We start from the raw sequence: 19,252 nt of genomic DNA, 5'->3' as shown, positions 1-19,252 counted from the left end.
AATTATATTTTATTTAGTAATTTTTTTGTATAATAGAATTCCAAAAATATAATATTACACTTCAGAAATTTAAAAACAGAAAATAGATAACAAATATATATGATTCAAATTTTCATAAATATAGAGCTAAAAACTATCCAACTTTAAAGAGTTGGTACAATTGTTCACTTTGCTTATTGCTATAAAGGTTTTGTTGTTGTACTTCTAGCTTACTTCGTGATATGCTTGACCCATATGGTAGAATTATGGAATCCTGTGGATAAATAAAAATAACAATAAGATGGGTTTGTAATAAAAGAAAAGTCATCATTTTAGGTCTTTCTATATAGAAAATAATTATTAAATATTAACAATTGTTTTTTAAAAAATGTATACGATTTTGTGTGATTTAGCAAGAAAAGAGAAAGGCAAGCTTACGTGTTGCAGTCAATGCTAGGATCAAACGAAAAAGAAAGACTAATGTTACAAAGTTGTGGGAGTTGTTTTGTTCTGTCCGAGTTAACGCCAAATTTCATTGAAGCTCCTTTGAGACATTCACAAACATCACGTCGGACCTGAGTGGTGTCCGCCTTTTGATTTAAATTTTGTGCTCCTTCACAACAGGAAGTAGATGGTGTTGGTTGGCCTAATCCTGTCAAAAAAGGTACACATGGCACCAATAAAACAATAGCCTCAGAGCAACTGATGTCATCAATTTGACGTGCATCCAATGTTGTCACAGCTTGCAAGCCTAAAACCATTACAAGCGTTAAAAAAGCAATAATCTTCTTCCCCGTCATCTTAATTTAACTATTTGTATACACTATACACTTTAGGTTTTTATAAAGTTTTAAGATGATCAACCACTACAAGCATCCCTTAATTTATAGGCAAGATAGTTTACCATTTTATGGTAACACATAAGTGTCTATTTCATTTTTATTTATTAAAAAATCAAATCTCATTAGAGTCTTCATTTTTTATTTTCTTTTGAATATTAATTATTATCTTAAATATTCATAAATTATATCTGTTAATGACTAAGGCAATAATTTCTATGAATTAATACTCTTTAGGAATTATTACTTTTATGGTAAAAATTATTAACAATTAAAAATTTATCTTAAATGAAATAATACTTATTAGAACTAATTTAACATCATCTAAATACGAAAGTAAATAATCAAAAATGTGCACTAAATTTATTAATAATAATAGTAATAATAATAGTAATATTAAAATAATAGTAATAATTGAATATATAGGATAAATTTACTAAAAACAAAAATATGTACCAAATAAAATTATAAAATTAATTTATCCAAAGAAATTAAACAATTAAAGTATGTTATTCAACCTATCAATTCAACACTACATAAAATTGCATTAATTTTCTCAGACAATCGTTCAAAAAGTTTGACTATTATCTTAAAAAAAATTTACCGTGTACCCCCATATCTATATCTATCCCCCCATAATTTTATGAAGATGTCAATTATACCTTTTTTTATTTCTTATTTTTTCTTACTATTTTATCAATTTAAAGTAACTTTTTTTTAATCATTTTATCTTTTTCGGTAGATAAAAGTTTTACGGTAACTTTCGGAAAACTTTTTTGAATAATTCCGGTACACACATTATTTTCTGAAAATGTTTTCAAGTTTTCCAGTACATAAAATTTTTATCAGAAAACTTTATTCGATAGATTTCCGGTACAGAAGGTGTTTTTGGAAAACTTTCTTAAAAAGACTTTCGGTTCACACAATTTTTTTAAATAATAATATACCAAAAATAATACACCATAAATATTTTTAAATAATAATATACCATAAATATTTTTAAATAATAATATACCATAAATAATTAATAATTAATACACCATTAAATAATGAGTACATTATAAATAATATATTATAAATAATGAATAACCGTAATAATTAATACAACATAATTAATAATTAATACACCATAAATCGTCGTCGTTGTCGGAAAGATTAAGCCTCAAAATTCCCAAAACAAGTCTCGGTACCGGAGAAGTTCAAAAAAGTTTTCCAGAATAGTGTTATGTGCCGGAGAATTTCAAAAAATATTTTCCAGAAGAGGCTTTTGTACCAGAGAACATAAAAAAATGTTTTCCGGAAAAGGCTTCTATAGCGGAGAACTTCAAACAAGTTTTCCGGAGTGTATCTTTGTACCGGAAAACTTGTATTCAAGTTCTCCGGAAGTTTAGAAGAAAAAAAACTCACTCTTGAGTTCGGGAAAACTTGAAATGAAAAATGGTAAATTTTTTGAAGTTTTATTATTTAAACGAGGGTGAAAACATCATTTCATTCCTGATTTGGGGGTATAGGTATAATTAAGGGGGTATGGGGTAAAATTTTCTTATCTTAAAAAGAACAAAAAATCTTTATGCTACACAAAGGTAAATATTGATGATGGTTGTTTTGATGACGGTCAGGGCCTATGGTCTGACGTATTTATGCTCTGACCTGACTTGTTTAATAAAAAGGATAGATTCAGTCTTATTTAAAAGCCTATTAATTTAAATAGATCAGACTCAGACTTACAAAAAAAAATTTTGTTAGACAGGGTAGACCAACCTATTTATATATATATATATATATAATTATTTATTCGCATTTTTATTTTTTATTATTTTTTATGAATATTTGTATTTGTTATTTTAAATTTGCTAATTATGAGTTCATTTTGTTTGTTTTAAATTTTTTATTTTAATAATATCAATATTTCAAAAAATATATAAATTTTTCTCTAAGTCCATATCAGTACTAGTATAATAAGAAAAAATAGAAAAACAAATTGTTGGCCTAATTCTAAATTATATTTCTCTATTTGATTTAAATATTAATTTTAGTTATCTAATAAGTGACATGTGATAGATATATGTAATGATATAATAAGAAAAAATAGAAAAACAAATTGTTGGCCTAATTCTAAATTATATTTCTCTATTTGATTTAAATATTAATTTTAGTTATCTAATAAGTGACATGTGATAGATATATGTAATGATATAATAAGAAAAAATAGAAAAACAAATTGTTGGCCTAATTCCCCAATGCCTACGGATTTTCGCCGTGGCTACAGGGTATAGTGACAGAATTTTTTTCGTTGCGGTAAACATTTGATTTTACCTACGGATATTTCATTGTTGGTATATACTTTAGCCATAATTTATACAAATTATACCTACGGTTTTGATTCTGTTGCTATACATTTAAGTGACAACTTTTTTCTGTTGGTATAGGTTTTAAGAGTAATTAATTTATTATAAATATTAATTTTTTGTTATCAACAAAAATTATATAATAATTTAAAATTTATTTTATAAAATTAACCAAATATAAATATACTGAAATATATATATATCTAAGACTCAAAATAAAATAAAAGGTGTTCATTGTATATATTAAAAATTAACATAAAAGTCTTACAACGATAAAACAAAACCCTAAACCTCAAAAAATAGACATTTAAAATAGACATCCTGTGTCATACATAACAATCTCAAAAAATATTAAGAAATTGAGTCCACTAAATTGCCAATATTCCATCTTCAACAACAAATTAGCTTTTAATCTTCACCTACAATCAATAAAATAACAAATGAATAAATACACGATTCCACATTAAAATATTACTAATAAAATAGAGAAAATGTTAATGATTTTAATTAAAATTAACTAATACTATCTAATTACCATTTTTATTATTTTCGTTGTTGTTTGGACTAAGTGAATTCAAATGGTTTTGAGCACTAGTAGCATCAGGAACCTATCACAAAAAATAGAAAATATTACTTATGAAAAATACGATTATGGAACTTATGAAGTTAGTTGGATAAGATTAATAACTTATGATATACCTGTCTTGCAGCTTGTATTATATCATTAACATCTGCTCCAAAAAATCGATTTTGAATTAAAGTTGTCACATTTGCTAACAAGTTTTCCATATTCTTAACTCTTTCGCGCAACTCTTCATTTTCAGATGCACAAACCTTCGATTTTTTAGAATGAGGAATCTTGTCCATACATCGCACACGTCCGTTTTTACCAGGTCCTTGTACTTGATAAAATATGTCATCCTTCCAAGACATAGAACCTTGTGTATCTTGGGTTGATTGAGAAGTTACAGCCTCATTATTATGTTTTTTTTAGTTCTTCCTAAAAAATAAAATAAAAATTATTAATGATTGAAAATACCAAATTGAAATTGACATTCAAAGCATGTAGTACTACAATAAGATCCAATTAAAAAACTTCAACATTGCATATAGGCTAACAAATACAAAATCTCCTAAAAGGTCAAGTAAAAACCCAATACAATCATCATACATTTGAAAATAAAATTCAGCACTTTGTCAAACTTAATTTATACACATTTTATATATTGGTATCGTTTAATTATTATCAAAACTTACAATCAATCTTGCAGCCTTTTCATTGACAATTGTTCCATCTTTACGAATGCGGGTATCAATGTAAATCTCTTTACGTCCAGGCAACACTCATTTGCCCTTTTTTATCTACAACCAAATAAATAAGTTAAATGCATTTCATTTTTAATTTAAATTAAAGCCATAAAAATAGAAATAGAAATAAACCTTCTCATCAATAAACTTTGGGAGACTTTTTGAACCCATACAATGAACATCTTCAAACTTAGCACGATTTTGCCTATTAATTTTACTATTTTCTGCAATTGAAATAAAATATTAGTCTAAATAATAAAATCTTTAATATATTACTCATAATATATACGACTTACTTGTCCTTCATCAGAAAACCAATGATAAGCCAAACTACGATATTGATTTGGGTCAACCCTATCATCTGGTACAAGAGATGCAACTTCTTCTTTTGTTTTAGTAGGGTCATATGCCATTGACTTTAGATCACCCTTCCATTGCCTCCATTTCTCATTCAGCTCAGATTTTAACATTTCTCTTAAGTCATTTATTGGAGGAACAAACTCAAATTTACTCTACACAATAAGAGATGTTAAAGAAACATGTTATATTAGTTAAATGTATTCTTACAGTTATCAACATGTTATGATGTAGTTTGAGTGTGCTAAACATTTATATTCTTAAACTATAAGTACGATTATAAATTGTTAATCCATCAAATATTCCTAACATCATCATTGTACATCAAACATGTTAGAGCACAAAAACTAAAAAACATGTTAATTGTACATCTCAATTGACTTCTTAAAAAAATGTTATATTAGTTAAATGAATAATCATAATACCTCTATTAATTTCAACATTTCTTCTTTGTAATCATTTGGCATAACTATTTCTCTTGAATTTGAGTTTTATTAATTTCTCCTTATGTGTACACTACTTGCAATTCAATTCAATACTATATAGTTTTGAAGGAAAAAATGACCTAATGAGATTTGTTACGACAATATAAAAATTAATGTTTTCCATTTCAATGACTTCCATTTCAAGTTGCAACTATGCTTGTCTTTTCAAAGGGATTATCAATATAACTGATACTTTTAGTAATTTCAATGAGCATGTATATATGTATGTATGTTATTAATTTTTTTAGTTACAATCAGTTGTATAGAAATTGCAGTAAGCTTTTACTTTGATTGCTATAATTATAGAGTGGAAAGATATTAAATTCATTGATTTGATTTTGAAAGTATCATTTTTAATCTTACCAATCTAAAATTCCATTAAGATTGTCTAATATCAGTCTAATTGAGTGCTCTAGCAATTTGCATGTCAAAATAAAACATATGTATTAAAAATACAAGATTAACGAAAAATCAATTCCTAAACACACACAGATAGAAATTATAAATAGATCAATTGTTTAGAATTTTGTATATGTAGATGAAGGGATTTCTAGCGGTTTAATTTCTAGCAGTTTAATTTGTTATGATACAAGCTAGTGTTTAATTTCTAGCGGTTGGAACCTTCCTTTTAAAAAAAGTTCATTTAAAATAATGAGTGATTATATAAATTACAGGTTCAGAAATTACAAAAATTCAAAGCACAGGTTCAGAAATTCAAAGCACAGGTTTAAAATCACAGGTTCAGAAATTACAAAAATTCAAAGCACATAAATAACAAAACATAAATTACAGAACATAAATTACAAAGAACAACACCAAAATTACAAAGAGCAACACATAAATAACAAAACAGAAATTAAAAGCTGCAAAAATATATAAACAGTACAGAAATTAAAAGTTACCGATGATGCGAGAACGCTGGTCACAGTGATGACGAGAACAGTGGTCGATTGACAATGAGAACGTGGTTGGTCGACGGCGAGAAAAAGGAAACAGATTGGGCGGGATTGGTTGGTCGACGGCGAGAAGAAGAAGAAGGAAACAGATTGGGCGGGATTGGTTGGTCGACGGCGAGAAGAATAAGAAGGAAACAGATTGGGCGAGATTGGTTGGCCGACGACGAGAAGAAGAAGAAGGTCTGTTACTTATTTTAGGTTTTAGGGGTTTTGGGGAGAAAGAAAGATCTGTTACTTATTTTAGGTTTTAGGGGTTTTGGGGAGAAAGGATTTATTTGGCACTGATTAACATTTTGGCTCTATTAATTTTTTTTTACTCCATTAAATTTTTGTTTGGGCTCCATTTAAAAAATTTTGATTTTAGCTTAATTGAAATTTTTTGCCCCCATTTAAAAAATTAAGATTTTGGCTCTATTGAAATTGGGTGTATTAAAAAAAATAGGATTTTGCCTCAATTAAAATTATTTTTGCTTACATTGAGCAAATATTTATACAAAATTATTTTTACAAGTAATTAAGATTTTGGCTGAGTTAAAAAATATTAATTTTAAAATTTTTACGTCTATAGCCACAAATTTAATTGTGTAACTATAACAATTAGCGACAAATTTATGTCACCGAAGGTATAAGACACCTATACCAACAATAAATAATTTATCTGTGGGTATAGTTTATTATACCTACAGTTTTTAATTTTGTTACTATAAGCTACTGTAGGTATATGTCTATTTTCTTGTAGTGGTAATAAAATTTGTGCTAAAAATAAATTCAAAAAAGAAAGAGGAAGAGTGTTTTTTTTGTATGTGACAATATTTGAATGAGGTGGCACAATATTTTGAATTGTAGGAGTCTATGAAAGTAAAATAAATTTAAATTAAAAAAATAAATTTTTGGAAAAGAATAATAATAATAATAATAATAATAATAATAATAATAATAATAATAATAATAATAATAAATAAGTGGACCTATCAAAACGAAAGAAAATAAAATTGGACTACATAGTTAAATAAAAAATAAATTGGACTTGGATCCTAAACTTACTTTTAGTATAACAAAAAAATTTATATATAAAAGCAAGATAAATTTAATTGTAAATAAAAACAAAAACAAAAGAGGAAGAAAAAAAAGAAAGGAAGAGGGGGAGGTGGCAACACAGAAAAATAAAAAATAAAGGGAAGAAGAAAAAAGAAAGAAGGAAGAGAAGAAGAAGTTGGAGTGGCGGTGGGCGGCGGCGACGACCGGTCGTCGTTCCGACTAAAACGGCAGTTTAAGTCACATCTTCTCTCTTTGGTTTGCTTGGTTTTTTTGCTTGTTTCCCTTTTGATTTTTTGTTAATTTTTCTATGATATTTTCGTTCTTCTTCATTTACAGGATTTGAAGACCATAAACATAGTTTCTTTATTTACATGCATATTGTATGTAATAGAAAAAAGAAATTATATATATTAATATTAAAGAGATTTAGAATACATTGCTTGTATCTTGTATATTTTCTTCCTTTACTGAATTGTTTCTCTTCTGTTTCTCACACTCTTTATATCTATTTTTCATTTTCATATTCAGTCAAAGAAAAAAAAAACTTCCTCTTTTCTAGTGATTTTTGTTCTCAATTTATAGACTTAAATGATGAATCTGTGTGTTCATGAGATAAAATTGAATTCTGAATTTTTTATTGTTTTGCAACAAAAATTAAACAATCTCATATAATTAAGGAAATAAGTGGTTGAGGAGTCCTCGTCAAAAATAATAACCTTATTAGGCTAAAATAAATAAATAAATAAGGTGGAGACGACGCTATTGAGGAAAACCGATATTAAGGAAAAAGAAAGCAGAAAAATAGGCGTGGAAAGGAGGTAAACACAAAGAAATAAAAAAACGGGGGAAGGAGGAAAACATACTTGCAATAGAAACATTTCCCTTATTACTATTTTATTTATTCTTATTAAATGTAATGTAACAGAAGTTCATATAAATTTAAAATTGGACCAGATTTAAAATGACGATATTTACGATCAACTTTCAATCTATAAATGATTTTTATAAACGCACTCAATATAACATAAAAGATAGGTTTAAGCCAATTACAATGTGTATGATAAAAGTCTTTGAAATCTAATAATTCTCAACTCTTTATTTGAGATTAACTGAAAGCAAAACTCAATAAAGATGATCCAAAAGTTATAGTGAAGATAATTGGAGTTAACTTGAAGAGTTTTTTTACTTGAACAAGTGAATATTGATTGTATGTCAAACTATTGACTTTATCTGCTAGTTGATCTTCTAGTTGATCAAATATCGATTATGAAAAGAAGCTTGAAAACACATATAAAGTTGAATATAGTCGTTAGATACATTAGTCAAGTGTTATATATGATTTAAACATATTAAACACATATTTATATAATTGTCCATAACGTTCTTGCCTAACCTAGAACGTTCTTGCTTTGAGTTTGAAGAAAAATGTGAGCAATTGTGAGAATGAGCAGTCAAATGTCAGTTGGCACTATGTTTGATCAAAAGTATGCATAGCTTTATGAAGTAAAAGTGCTAGTACAATGTACTTTTGTCACTTTTTCCTTTGCTCAAAACTCATCAATCTAGATATCAATCTGCAGAATTCTGCATGTTTGTTTTTGCCTGCGGGCCTTCAAATGTTGATTTTTAATTGCTTATTAAATGTTGAAAATCTCGTATGCAAAATGTCAACTGATTTACTACATGTCGCCATTCCAAAAAGATAATTTATGTCAATTGTTCTTTAATAGAACAAGCATAACATTTTGGTGAATGTTCTTCCATAATTCTTTTAACAAATGACTTAATAAATAACTCAATATTTTGATTTATTTTTTAAAGTTGATTATTGTCATTTTAGATAACTAATAGGAATACTTATGAGTGTAATGAACTTGTTTATCATGAGAACATTTTTTCATAATGATTGGGAATTATATCTTCTATATGAGAGATAAAATCTTTTGTTGAAGCAGTACTTCCCACAATTTCTCTTGTTGTTGCACATGTTATGTTAGTATAGGCATGAATGTATTGGAAAAGTTCTTCATGAAGATGTTATCCTGAAGATTCAACAATAATTCTCTTGAATGATTGATATAGTATATGATATATTCTTTTTTAGATTCATTCATAAAGATGTTCTTTGACTTATTTGTTTATCTTCGTATATGTTTGAATCTATAATATATCAATTGGACATACTTTCTAAAGTATCAAATGATATTATTTGGTTCAGAATTTTTGAACACTTGTTGCATTTGATTCTTGAGCCAACTTTTGACTTATTTGATTCTTATGGGTTCATAAACCTATTTGGAAAAATGTCTTTTAATATATCCATCAAACTTATGATATTATTGTTGTAATGTTTTAATGCTACTTTGATGCTTTCATCATTATATAGATACTTATGCCCTTGTTGATGTGAATGTCTTCTAGCTTGTCCCCTTATGTGATTCGTGTTCCTTATATAAAAACTCAAGTGCAATCATCAGTAGATCACCGTTCATAAAACTTAATATTTATTTTATAAATTTTGTTGTAATTAAAAAATATATAAAAAATGTTTTGACCCAAACACTCTTGGTTTAAATAATTCCGAGTTTTTCAATCAGAATAATACTTTTCATTTCTCGACGTTGAATGCAACAACCTTAATATGTTTTTTCAAATCAATTTTGTGATAATTATTTTGTTATTTCATTTTTATCGTTTAATGCATTTTCTATTATTATAATATATTAAAACAGTCTCCCGAGCATGTGTCATGACACATCAGCATTCAACATGCCACATAACCACAATTGTGCCACCTCCAACTATATACTGAGTTGTCAACTTAGAAACAATCATTTTCTTTTCTCTCTAATATGTTTCTCCAAATCAATTTTGTCATAATTATTTTGTTGTTTCAAACTTTTCAGTATTTTATAAATTAAAAGTATATTTTATTTAGTAATTTTTTTGTATAATAGAATTCCAAAAATATAATATTACACTTCAGAAATTTAAAAACAGAAAATAGATAACAAATATATATGATTCAAATTTTCATAAATATAGAGCTAAAAACTATGCAACTTTGCTTACTTCGTGATATGCTTGACCCATATGGTAGAATTATGGAATCATGTGGATAAATAAAAATAACAATAAGATGGGTTTGTAATAAAAAAAAGTCATCATTTTAAGTCTTTCTATATAGAAAATAATTATTAAATATTAACAATTGTTTTTTAAAAAATGTATACGATTATGTGTGATTTAGCAAGAAAAGAGAAAGGCAAACTTACGTGTTGCAGTCAATACTAGGATCAATAGAAAAAGAAAGACTAATGTTACAAAGTTGTGGGAGTTGTTTTGTTTTGTCCGAGTTAACGCCAAATTTCATTGAAGCTCCTTTGAGACATTCACAAACATCACGTCGGACCTGAGTGGTGTCCGCCTTTTGATTTAAATTTTGTGCTCCTTCACAACAGGAAGTAGATGGTGTTGGTTGGCCTAATCCTGTCAAAAAAGGTACACATGGCACCAATAAAACAATAGCCTCAGAGCAACTGATGTCATCAATTTGACGTGCATCCAATGTTGTCACTTGCAAGCCTAAAACCATTACAAGCGTTAAAAAAGCAATAATCTTCTTCCCCGTCATCTTAATTTAATTATTTGTATACACTATACACTTTAGGTTTTTATAAAGTTTTAAGATGATCAACCACTACAAGCATCCCTTAATTTATAGGCAAGACAGGTTACCATTTTATGGTAACACATAAGTTTCTATTTTATTTTTATTTATTAAAAAATTAAATCTCATTAGAGTCTTCATTTTTCATTTTCTTTTGAATATTAATTATTATCTTAAATATGCATAAATTTTATCTGTTAATGACTAAGGCAATAATTTCTAAGAATCAATACTCTTTAGGAATTATTATTTTTATGGTAAAAATTATTAAAAATTAAATATTTATCTTAAATGAAATAATACTTATTAGAACTAATTTAACATCATCTAAATACGAAAGTAAATAATAAAAAATGTGCACTAAATATAATAATAATAATAATAGTCATATTAAAATAATAGTAATAATTGAATACATAGGTAAAATTTACTAAAAACAAAAATATGTACCAAATAAAATTATAAAATTAATTTATCCAAAGAAATTAAACAATTAAAGTATGTTATTCAACCTATCAATTCAACACTACATAAAATTGCATTAATTTTCTCAGACAATCGTTCAAAAAGTTTGACTATTATCTTAAGAAAAATTTACCGTGTACCCCCATATCTATATCTATCCCCCCATAATTTTATGAAGATGCCAGTTATACCTTTTTTTATTTCTTACTTTTTCTTACTATTTTATCAATTTAAAGTAACTTTTTTTTAATCATTTTATCTTTTTCGGTAGATAAAAGTTTTACGGTAACTTTCGGAAAACTTTTTTGAAGAATTCCGGTACACACATTATTTTCTGAAAATGTTTTCAAGTTTTCCATTACAGAAAATTTTTATTAGAAAACTTTATTCGATATATTTCCGGTACAGAAGGTGTTTTTGGAAAACTTTCTAAAAAAGACTTCCGGTTCACACAATTTTTTTAAATAGTAATATACCAAAAATAATACACCATAAATATTTTTAAATAATAATATACCAATTTTGACTTGTTTGATTCTTATGGGTTCATAAACCTATTTGTAAAAATGTCTTTTAATATATCCATCAAACTTATGATATTATTGTTGTAATCTTCTAATGCTATTTGATGCTTTCATCATTGTATAGATACTTATGCTCTTGTTGATGTGAATGTCTTCTAGTTTGTCCCCTTATGTGATTCGTGTTCCTTATATAAAAACTCAAGTGCAATCTTAATAGATCATCGTTCATAAAACTTAATATTTATTTTATCAATTTTGTTGTAATTAAAACATATATAAAAAATGTTTTGACCTAAACACTCTTGGTTTAAATAATCCTGAGTTTTTCAATCAGAATAATACTTTTCATTTCTCGACATTGAATGCAACAACCTTAATATGTTTTTTCAAATCAATTTTGTGATAATTATTTTGTTATTTTATTTTTACCACTTAATGCATTTTCTATTATAATATATTAAAACAGTATCTCGTGCATGTGTCATGACACATCAGCATTCTACATGCCACATAACCACAATTGTGCCACCTCCAACTATAAACTGAGTTGTCAACTTAGAAACAATCATTTTCTTTTCTTTCTAATATGTTTCTCCAAATCAATTTTGTCATAATTATTTTGTTGTTTCATTTTTATCGTTTAATGCATTTTTTCAAGTAATTACACATCTCTTCCATTTCCAAACATGATATTAATTACACTTAATTCTAAACATCTTATGCATTTACTAGTTACTGATTTTGATGTTCCTTAATCTCATAACAATCTATTTTATATCCATCAGCCCACCCAATTACATCAACTTCAAAACAAAAATACCTGATTATGTATTCTTTTTGGATATGCATTGCATATTTGCTTCAACCAATATTTCATATATTCAATTAGCTTAAAAAACAAGATTAAGCTTAATTGTTGTTGTTGGAGGACAAGTGCCTATATCTTTATCTTCTTTTTTGTTTAATATTTGTGTTTGATTTGAACTATTTTGTTTAATATTTATGTGTTTGATTTGAAATTTTTGTATCGTAGATTTTCTATATAATGTTCTTTACACTGACTATTTTGAAATATATAAAAACTAGAATTGAGGGAAATACTCAAGATCAGGTATGCTTGCTCAAATAAAAGAAAATAACATATTTAGGATGTCAAATAAAATCATTAGTCTTTAATTATGTAGTTATTTTACTCAGTTAACTCCACTCTTTTCCCAGAAGTTTGGATGATGATGTAACATGAAAATAAGGAGTTGAGACAAAAGTTTGCGGTAAAAAAAAAAGTATATAATAAATGAACCAAGTTTGATACTTCTATATGTTTCATCATTCATTAAGTACATTCTAGGTTAAATGATTTGTTAGTAATTTTTTTCCAACAAAATAGTTTATCTGAAGTTGTCATGTCTATTTTTGTACATTTATGAATTGGTTTGTATCTTTCTCTTATTCATGCAAGAAGCCAAGACCTCACATATATAGTTTATTTGCAGTTCTCATAGTACCTCAATGTTGTCCAACCATAAAAAAATCTAAAATATTATTTTACAAAAATAAAATAATTATAAAACAAAAGAAAGAGGAATTTGTGAATTACAACAACACAAGTATAAGAAAGAATTTTCTTTCATTTGGTCTGTCAATTTCATTTTTCTCCTGTCACAGCCAACACACATCAACACTGTCACAGCCAACACACATCAATACGCCTTTTTCCTGTCAAACACCAAAACAACTTTTTCTGTCAACACACTTCTTTGCAAACATGATCTTATTCTTCTATCTTGTTTGCATCCCTATTATAAACTGGTTTGTCTAATTTGATTTATTTTGTAACTTAATAGAGAAATTACTTGTAACACATAGAAAAGATAGAAGACATTATTTTTATTTTCCTTAATCACACATTGCTTAAAAATTGTTACAAAAACAATGTAAAATCCAATTAAACTTTGTTGCATAGCAATACAAAATTCAGAGCTCGTAATTATCTAATGAACGGAAATATTCACCGTTTTATCTATAAATTGAGACAAACAAAAATCAAGAAAGAGAGAAGAATTTTTTTTTAAAAAATAGATAGATCAAAGACCACAAACGAGAAAAAAAAAAGATAGAGAAGAGAGAGTTATTTTTTTTTTCTGAGATAAACAGATTATTATCACCACAAACAAAAAAGAGAAGAAAGATCCATATCTATAAGGATTTTCAAACCCATTTTTGCAAAAAGAGAAAGATAACCGCAACCGCACACCGCTTTCATTTCACCGACATCAGAAAGATGTATTTTCTCATTCTTTTGTTTCAAATGTATAATAGTATTAAAAGATATAAACTTTAGAAACTAAGATAGGTGAAAAAATAGATTTTGTTCTATGTAAATGCTGGTTTGGCTGAAGTGTGTGTATGCAGTTGAATGGAGAACCAAACATTGCAGTCAAGAAAGCTAGCGTTTAACCAAAGTAACCGCGTTGCAGTGAAAACAAATTTCAAATTTCCAACGCACAACACACACAAAAATCATTTCAAACAAAAAAAACACTACCATTCATTCCAACCTTTACACACACATAATTTCAGCCAAACCACCATTCACATTGAACAAAATCTATTTTTCACCTATCTTAGTTTCTAAAGTTTATATCTTTTAATACTATTATAGGATTTGAAACAAAAGAATGAGAAAATACACGTCTTTTCGATGCATGTGAAATGAAAGCGGTGTGCGGTTACAATTATCTGTTTTGCTAAATTGGGTTTGAAAATCCTTATAGATATGGATCTTTCTTCTCTTTTTTGTTTGTGGTGGTAATATGCTTTGTTTCCGCTGATACTCTATTCAACTTCAAAGCTGCACTTTTAACTATACATAGTTACTGTCTTTATTCTATTTAATTATTATTTGATATATTTATTATATTTAACATAATTAGCTAACAATAAATATCATTTATTTTATGTTATTTTTTATTACAAAATAGGTTAAAAGATAATTACATTTGTAATTAGTATTAAAATATATTTTTTTCTATTTAATAGATTAAGTTACAAGTCCATATATTTTTCTTTTTGCTATTTTATTATCGTGTTTATTACTAATTTTATTTCATAGAATCATTTAAACTTATTTAATATTTAGTATTTTTTTCTTAAAAAAGAAAATAAAAATAAAATTATAACAAATATTTCATTAAAAATTAACTAGATGTGACATCTTTTTAATCTTTGAGTTATTAGAACCCAAATTGTGACAACTTGGTGGTTCTAAATCTCATCTTCACAAATAAATTAGTAAATTAAAATCATAACCAAATTAATAAGTAAAAATTATTAAAAGTTAACTAAAAATAACATCTTTTAATCCCGCAGTTACATAATACAAATTATATATTTTGATAGCTCTAAAATTTATTTTTATAAATAAATGGATCTAAAATCAACTTTTTAAAATTTAATTAATTAGATGTGTTTTTAATCTTGAAGTTGTTAAGACACAAGTTAAACTATTTGTTGATTTTGAAACTCAATTTAAAAATAAAAAATAATAAAATATTCTTAAGAGGATTAAATTAGATGTGACATCTTTTTACTCCTTGAGTTTTAAGACACGAGTTGTACAATTCGATCGTCTTAAAATTCATATTTTAAAATAATTATTCAAATCAAACAAGTTTTTTTGATGTTCGTCAAAATTAATTTTTTTAATAACAAAATACAATTTATTTAAAAGCAATCAACACATCCACATTTTCTACTAAGAACTACGTAACTTTGATTTCTCCATCGCACCGGGAGATACGTAGGAGAAAGATTACACTCTTGTTAAACACAATAATAAAAACTTTTTTTCACTCTTTTTAAACACACTTTTATCTCCAAAAAAAATCACATTTTGAAAAACAATTTATATTCATATTTAATAATAAAGAGAAATAAATATATTTAAGTTGATATAATTTTGCACAATTAATTATAGGTAACCGTATTTTAACGGATGTCGTAGGGTGTTAATACCTCCCCTACACATAATCGACTCTCAAACTCAAAATCTTGTATAAAATACCATTTTTATTCTTATTTTTATTTTTTATTTTTATTTTTTATTTTTATTTTTTAAGGGTTTCGCAATATTTTTTCTATTTAAAAATAAATTTTGGTGGCGACTCCATTTAATTCGAAGAAAACTTAAAATTTTAGACCACGACATCATGCAAACTTTAGAATTTTCTGTGACACCAATTGGATGAAATAAATATAAGAAAAACCACATAAAATACTAAAATATAATTAAAAATTTGAATTATGCTATTTTTATTGATATATATATATATATATATATATATATATATATATATATCCTATTATCCTATTTTGTCTTCATATATGTGAGTTTACATCTATTTTATGCTTAGTCTTTTCTCAACCCAGTCTCAATACAATATAAAAGAAGTATAATTTGATCTTAACTAATATGAACATGTATTAGTATTACTTTTAAAAATAGTTTATTAAATTTCATAATAACATAATATATATATTATTGCAACAAGAATGAAATTGACGGATTTGATGGTTGCATATTACCATCACACATATTATATTTTTATAAATTATATTTAAGAATTATAAATTTTGTTGGCTCAATAATTATAAATTAAATACACAAACAATATATAAGTTTTAAATAATAAAAACAGTTATTTAAAAACAAAAAACAAAAAAAATCTTAAGTTAGTCCACCCAACGCGTGGGTCCCATTCCAGTTTGCTATAAAATTAATAACTGAAATGGTTCAGTCATTTTATCTATTTGTTGTTTTATGTGACATTAAGCTTTAGTTGAGGAGTTTCAATATAACCTTAGCGAAGGAAATTAATGCGCCAACTTTTTTTTATCAAAAAATGATCTTCTCAACCTAAATCTCTGAAGATTGTTCCACCTCTAGTGGAGCTTGCTTATCTTTCCTTGCAGAAACTTTGAGAATCTTTTTATTAAGGAAGTATTGTTTATTGCTTTCTTTTTGTTTTCTCTTTTTCATTTGTTACAAAGAATAAAAATAACATAATATTTACAATTTTTTTATCATTATAAATTAAACTGTACTTAGAATATTTTTTTTTTCTTCTGAAAAAGATACATGTATATTATGGTATATATCTCAAAACATGTAATGTCAATTGACTTGTTACATGTTGATTTTCAACTTTTTTTTAATCTATCAACATTTCTTTTTCAAAAGAAACCTATGTTCAAAACTGTCGCAATTTGGTCTCATTCGATGAAGTTCATTTTCAAATTTGGTCTCATTCTTTAATGTTTCAGTATTCTCGAAAGGATTTAAAAAATGCTGTGGATGGTAAAATTGGTGACTTTGTTCATGAGAATTTAAAAGTGAATGTATATAAAATTTGTGAAATTTAACGAGATGTTTGAGAAATAGAATCAAACCAGATATAGATGGAATGTTGAGATATTTTTACTAGATAAATAAAGCAAAAATAAAATAAGAAACTAATAAAAAAGAATGTTTCAAAATCAAAATAAATTAATAAATGTTTCATAAATAAACCAAAGTAGACATGTGTAGTTTTTTAATATATTTGTACATAATATTTTAAAATTAAATTATATTTTCTAAATTAAAAAGTAAATAATTACATTGCAAAAATTAATAATCTTAAATAAAATAAAAGAATTAGTAAACAAATCAGTTTGAAAATAATATATTAATAAAAAATATGTTTAAAAATGAAAAATAAAATAAAATAATTAAACGAAAATTTAAAATTAGTAAATAAAAATAATAATATAAAATAAAATAACTAAAAATAATATTTAAAAACTCTGTAAAATTAAAATAAAGAATTAATAAATAAAAAGTAAATTAAAATTTTATTTATAATTGATTAAATAAAATTTGAAAAAAAAATTAAATGAAATAATTGAGGAATAAAATCAAAAAAATATATATACACGGAAAGTTTGTTGAGATATTCTTGTCATATAAATAAATAAATTATGTAAACGGCACATGACGTGAAAATCTAACTTTATACATATATTATTGATCAAATAGCCTAGAGATGAAAAAACTATTTTGACTTTGGGTTATTTTATTTATAGGTGAGTTAAGATTTTGAACCCACCATTACTAGTTTGTTTACCTTACTAACTCACTAAAAAATGGAACAATGACGTGGTGGATTAGTCCATCAAGTTAAACTCAAGAAAAAAAATTATCTTTTACATATATTTTTTAGTTATAAATCATAATTTATTTATCAATTTTCTCTTCCATAGAACAAAGAGAGAACAAAAAATTAAAATAATTTCTTTAGCTCTATCATACTTTTAATCTCATGTTTCTAATAATTTATCAATTGGTGCATTCATGATTTTTTTATTTTTAACCATCTCTTATTGACTTATTATAGATTTTTAGAAGTTTTTTTAATCATAAGTTTTTCGATGATTAAATATGGATTAACAAGAAAATGATAAAATATGAATATTTGAATGCATTTTCATATTTTCAGTGGACTCAATGTATTCATATTTAGTTTCATTAAATTGTCTTTATATTTATTTATTTTATATTTTTAACATACTTTTTATGAATATTTTAATTAATATATATTTTTAATAAAAAATAATTGACAAACCAATCACCGACTGATTATAAAAAAAGACGGGGTGAAGATTTTCAATCCTACATTTTTAATTGACACACCCAATCAATTTTTTTTTTATATGAGTTAATGATAGAGCAACGTACAACAATCTCTAATATAGTTTGCACCATAAAAAAAATCCCCTTTATATATATATATATATATATATATATATATATATATATATATATATTAATGAATAATAACTTTTTTTTTATTAATATCTAGGTATCTATTTTGATAGTAGAAAAATTATGACTTTCTAGCTTCATTAATATTTCCATAAATAAGAGTTAATGACACCAACTTCATCCTACTCATTATTTTTGTGTTAATTAGAGTGTTATAAACCTATCTATAAGTGTCATTTCACGTAGCTGTTGTGTCGTGCATTATACCAAAAGTTCAAAACCATATCCCTACTACAAAGAAAAGCCAAACAGAGTGTTAGGCTAGAGAAAGCTAGTTTCCAAAGCAAAGTTTGAGTCAAAGGAGAAATTGAATCACTGTAGTCTGTAGTACCATGCTATGGATGATTCCAATTTCCATGACATTGTATTATACAACTTGTCAAAGTTTGACAGCTAGAGATAGTAATGATTGATTATTTTT

The 19,252-nt window shown here is 25.7% G+C and overlaps 3 protein-coding genes across 3 annotated transcripts; all 3 read right to left on the bottom strand.

Moving 5' to 3' along the window:
- Positions 1-413: 413 nt before the first annotated feature.
- Positions 414-779, bottom strand: LOC101512151 (non-specific lipid-transfer protein A-like). The gene has a single exon (XM_004491843.1). The coding sequence runs from the start codon at positions 777-779 to the stop codon at positions 414-416; it is 366 nt and encodes a 121-aa protein (XP_004491900.1).
- A 2,670-nt stretch (positions 780-3,449) lies between these two features.
- Positions 3,450-4,672, bottom strand: LOC105851718 (uncharacterized). The gene is made up of 4 exons (XM_073365673.1): positions 4,424-4,672; positions 3,866-4,166; positions 3,702-3,774; positions 3,450-3,585 (listed from the first exon to the last, which is right to left on the bottom strand). Exons 2-4 carry the CDS (start codon positions 4,097-4,099, stop codon positions 3,575-3,577), a joined length of 318 nt encoding a protein of 105 aa, XP_073221774.1. The 5' UTR covers positions 4,100-4,166; positions 4,424-4,672; the 3' UTR covers positions 3,450-3,574.
- Positions 4,673-10,581: 5,909 nt separating this feature from the next.
- LOC101511839 (non-specific lipid-transfer protein A-like) lies at positions 10,582-10,944 on the bottom strand. Its single transcript, XM_004491842.1, has one exon. The coding sequence runs from the start codon at positions 10,942-10,944 to the stop codon at positions 10,582-10,584; it is 363 nt and encodes a 120-aa protein (XP_004491899.1).
- Positions 10,945-19,252: the final 8,308 nt, after the last annotated feature.

This window comes from Cicer arietinum, chromosome 3 (genome assembly GCF_000331145.2).
Source record: "Cicer arietinum cultivar CDC Frontier isolate Library 1 chromosome 3, Cicar.CDCFrontier_v2.0, whole genome shotgun sequence".
Classification (NCBI taxonomy): Eukaryota; Viridiplantae; Streptophyta; class Magnoliopsida; order Fabales; family Fabaceae; genus Cicer; species Cicer arietinum.
Note: the sequence above shows the minus strand (reverse complement) of the source record. Positions and strands in the feature narration are given on the sequence as shown.

Bases quoted from the DNA above. Each gene is read 5' to 3' on its own strand.
- LOC101511839 (XM_004491842.1), bottom strand. From the start codon at position 10,944: ATGACGGGGAAGAAGATTATTGCTTTTTTAACGCTTGTAATGGTTTTA.
- LOC105851718 (XM_073365673.1), bottom strand. From the start codon at position 4,099: ATGTCTTGGAAGGATGACATATTTTATCAAGTACAAGGACCTGGTAAA. The intron at 3,775-3,865 runs GTATATCATAAG...TTTTTGTGATAG, and splicing joins TAATACAAGCTGCAAGACAG to GTTCCTGATGCTACTAGTGC.
- LOC101512151 (XM_004491843.1), bottom strand. From the start codon at position 779: ATGACGGGGAAGAAGATTATTGCTTTTTTAACGCTTGTAATGGTTTTA.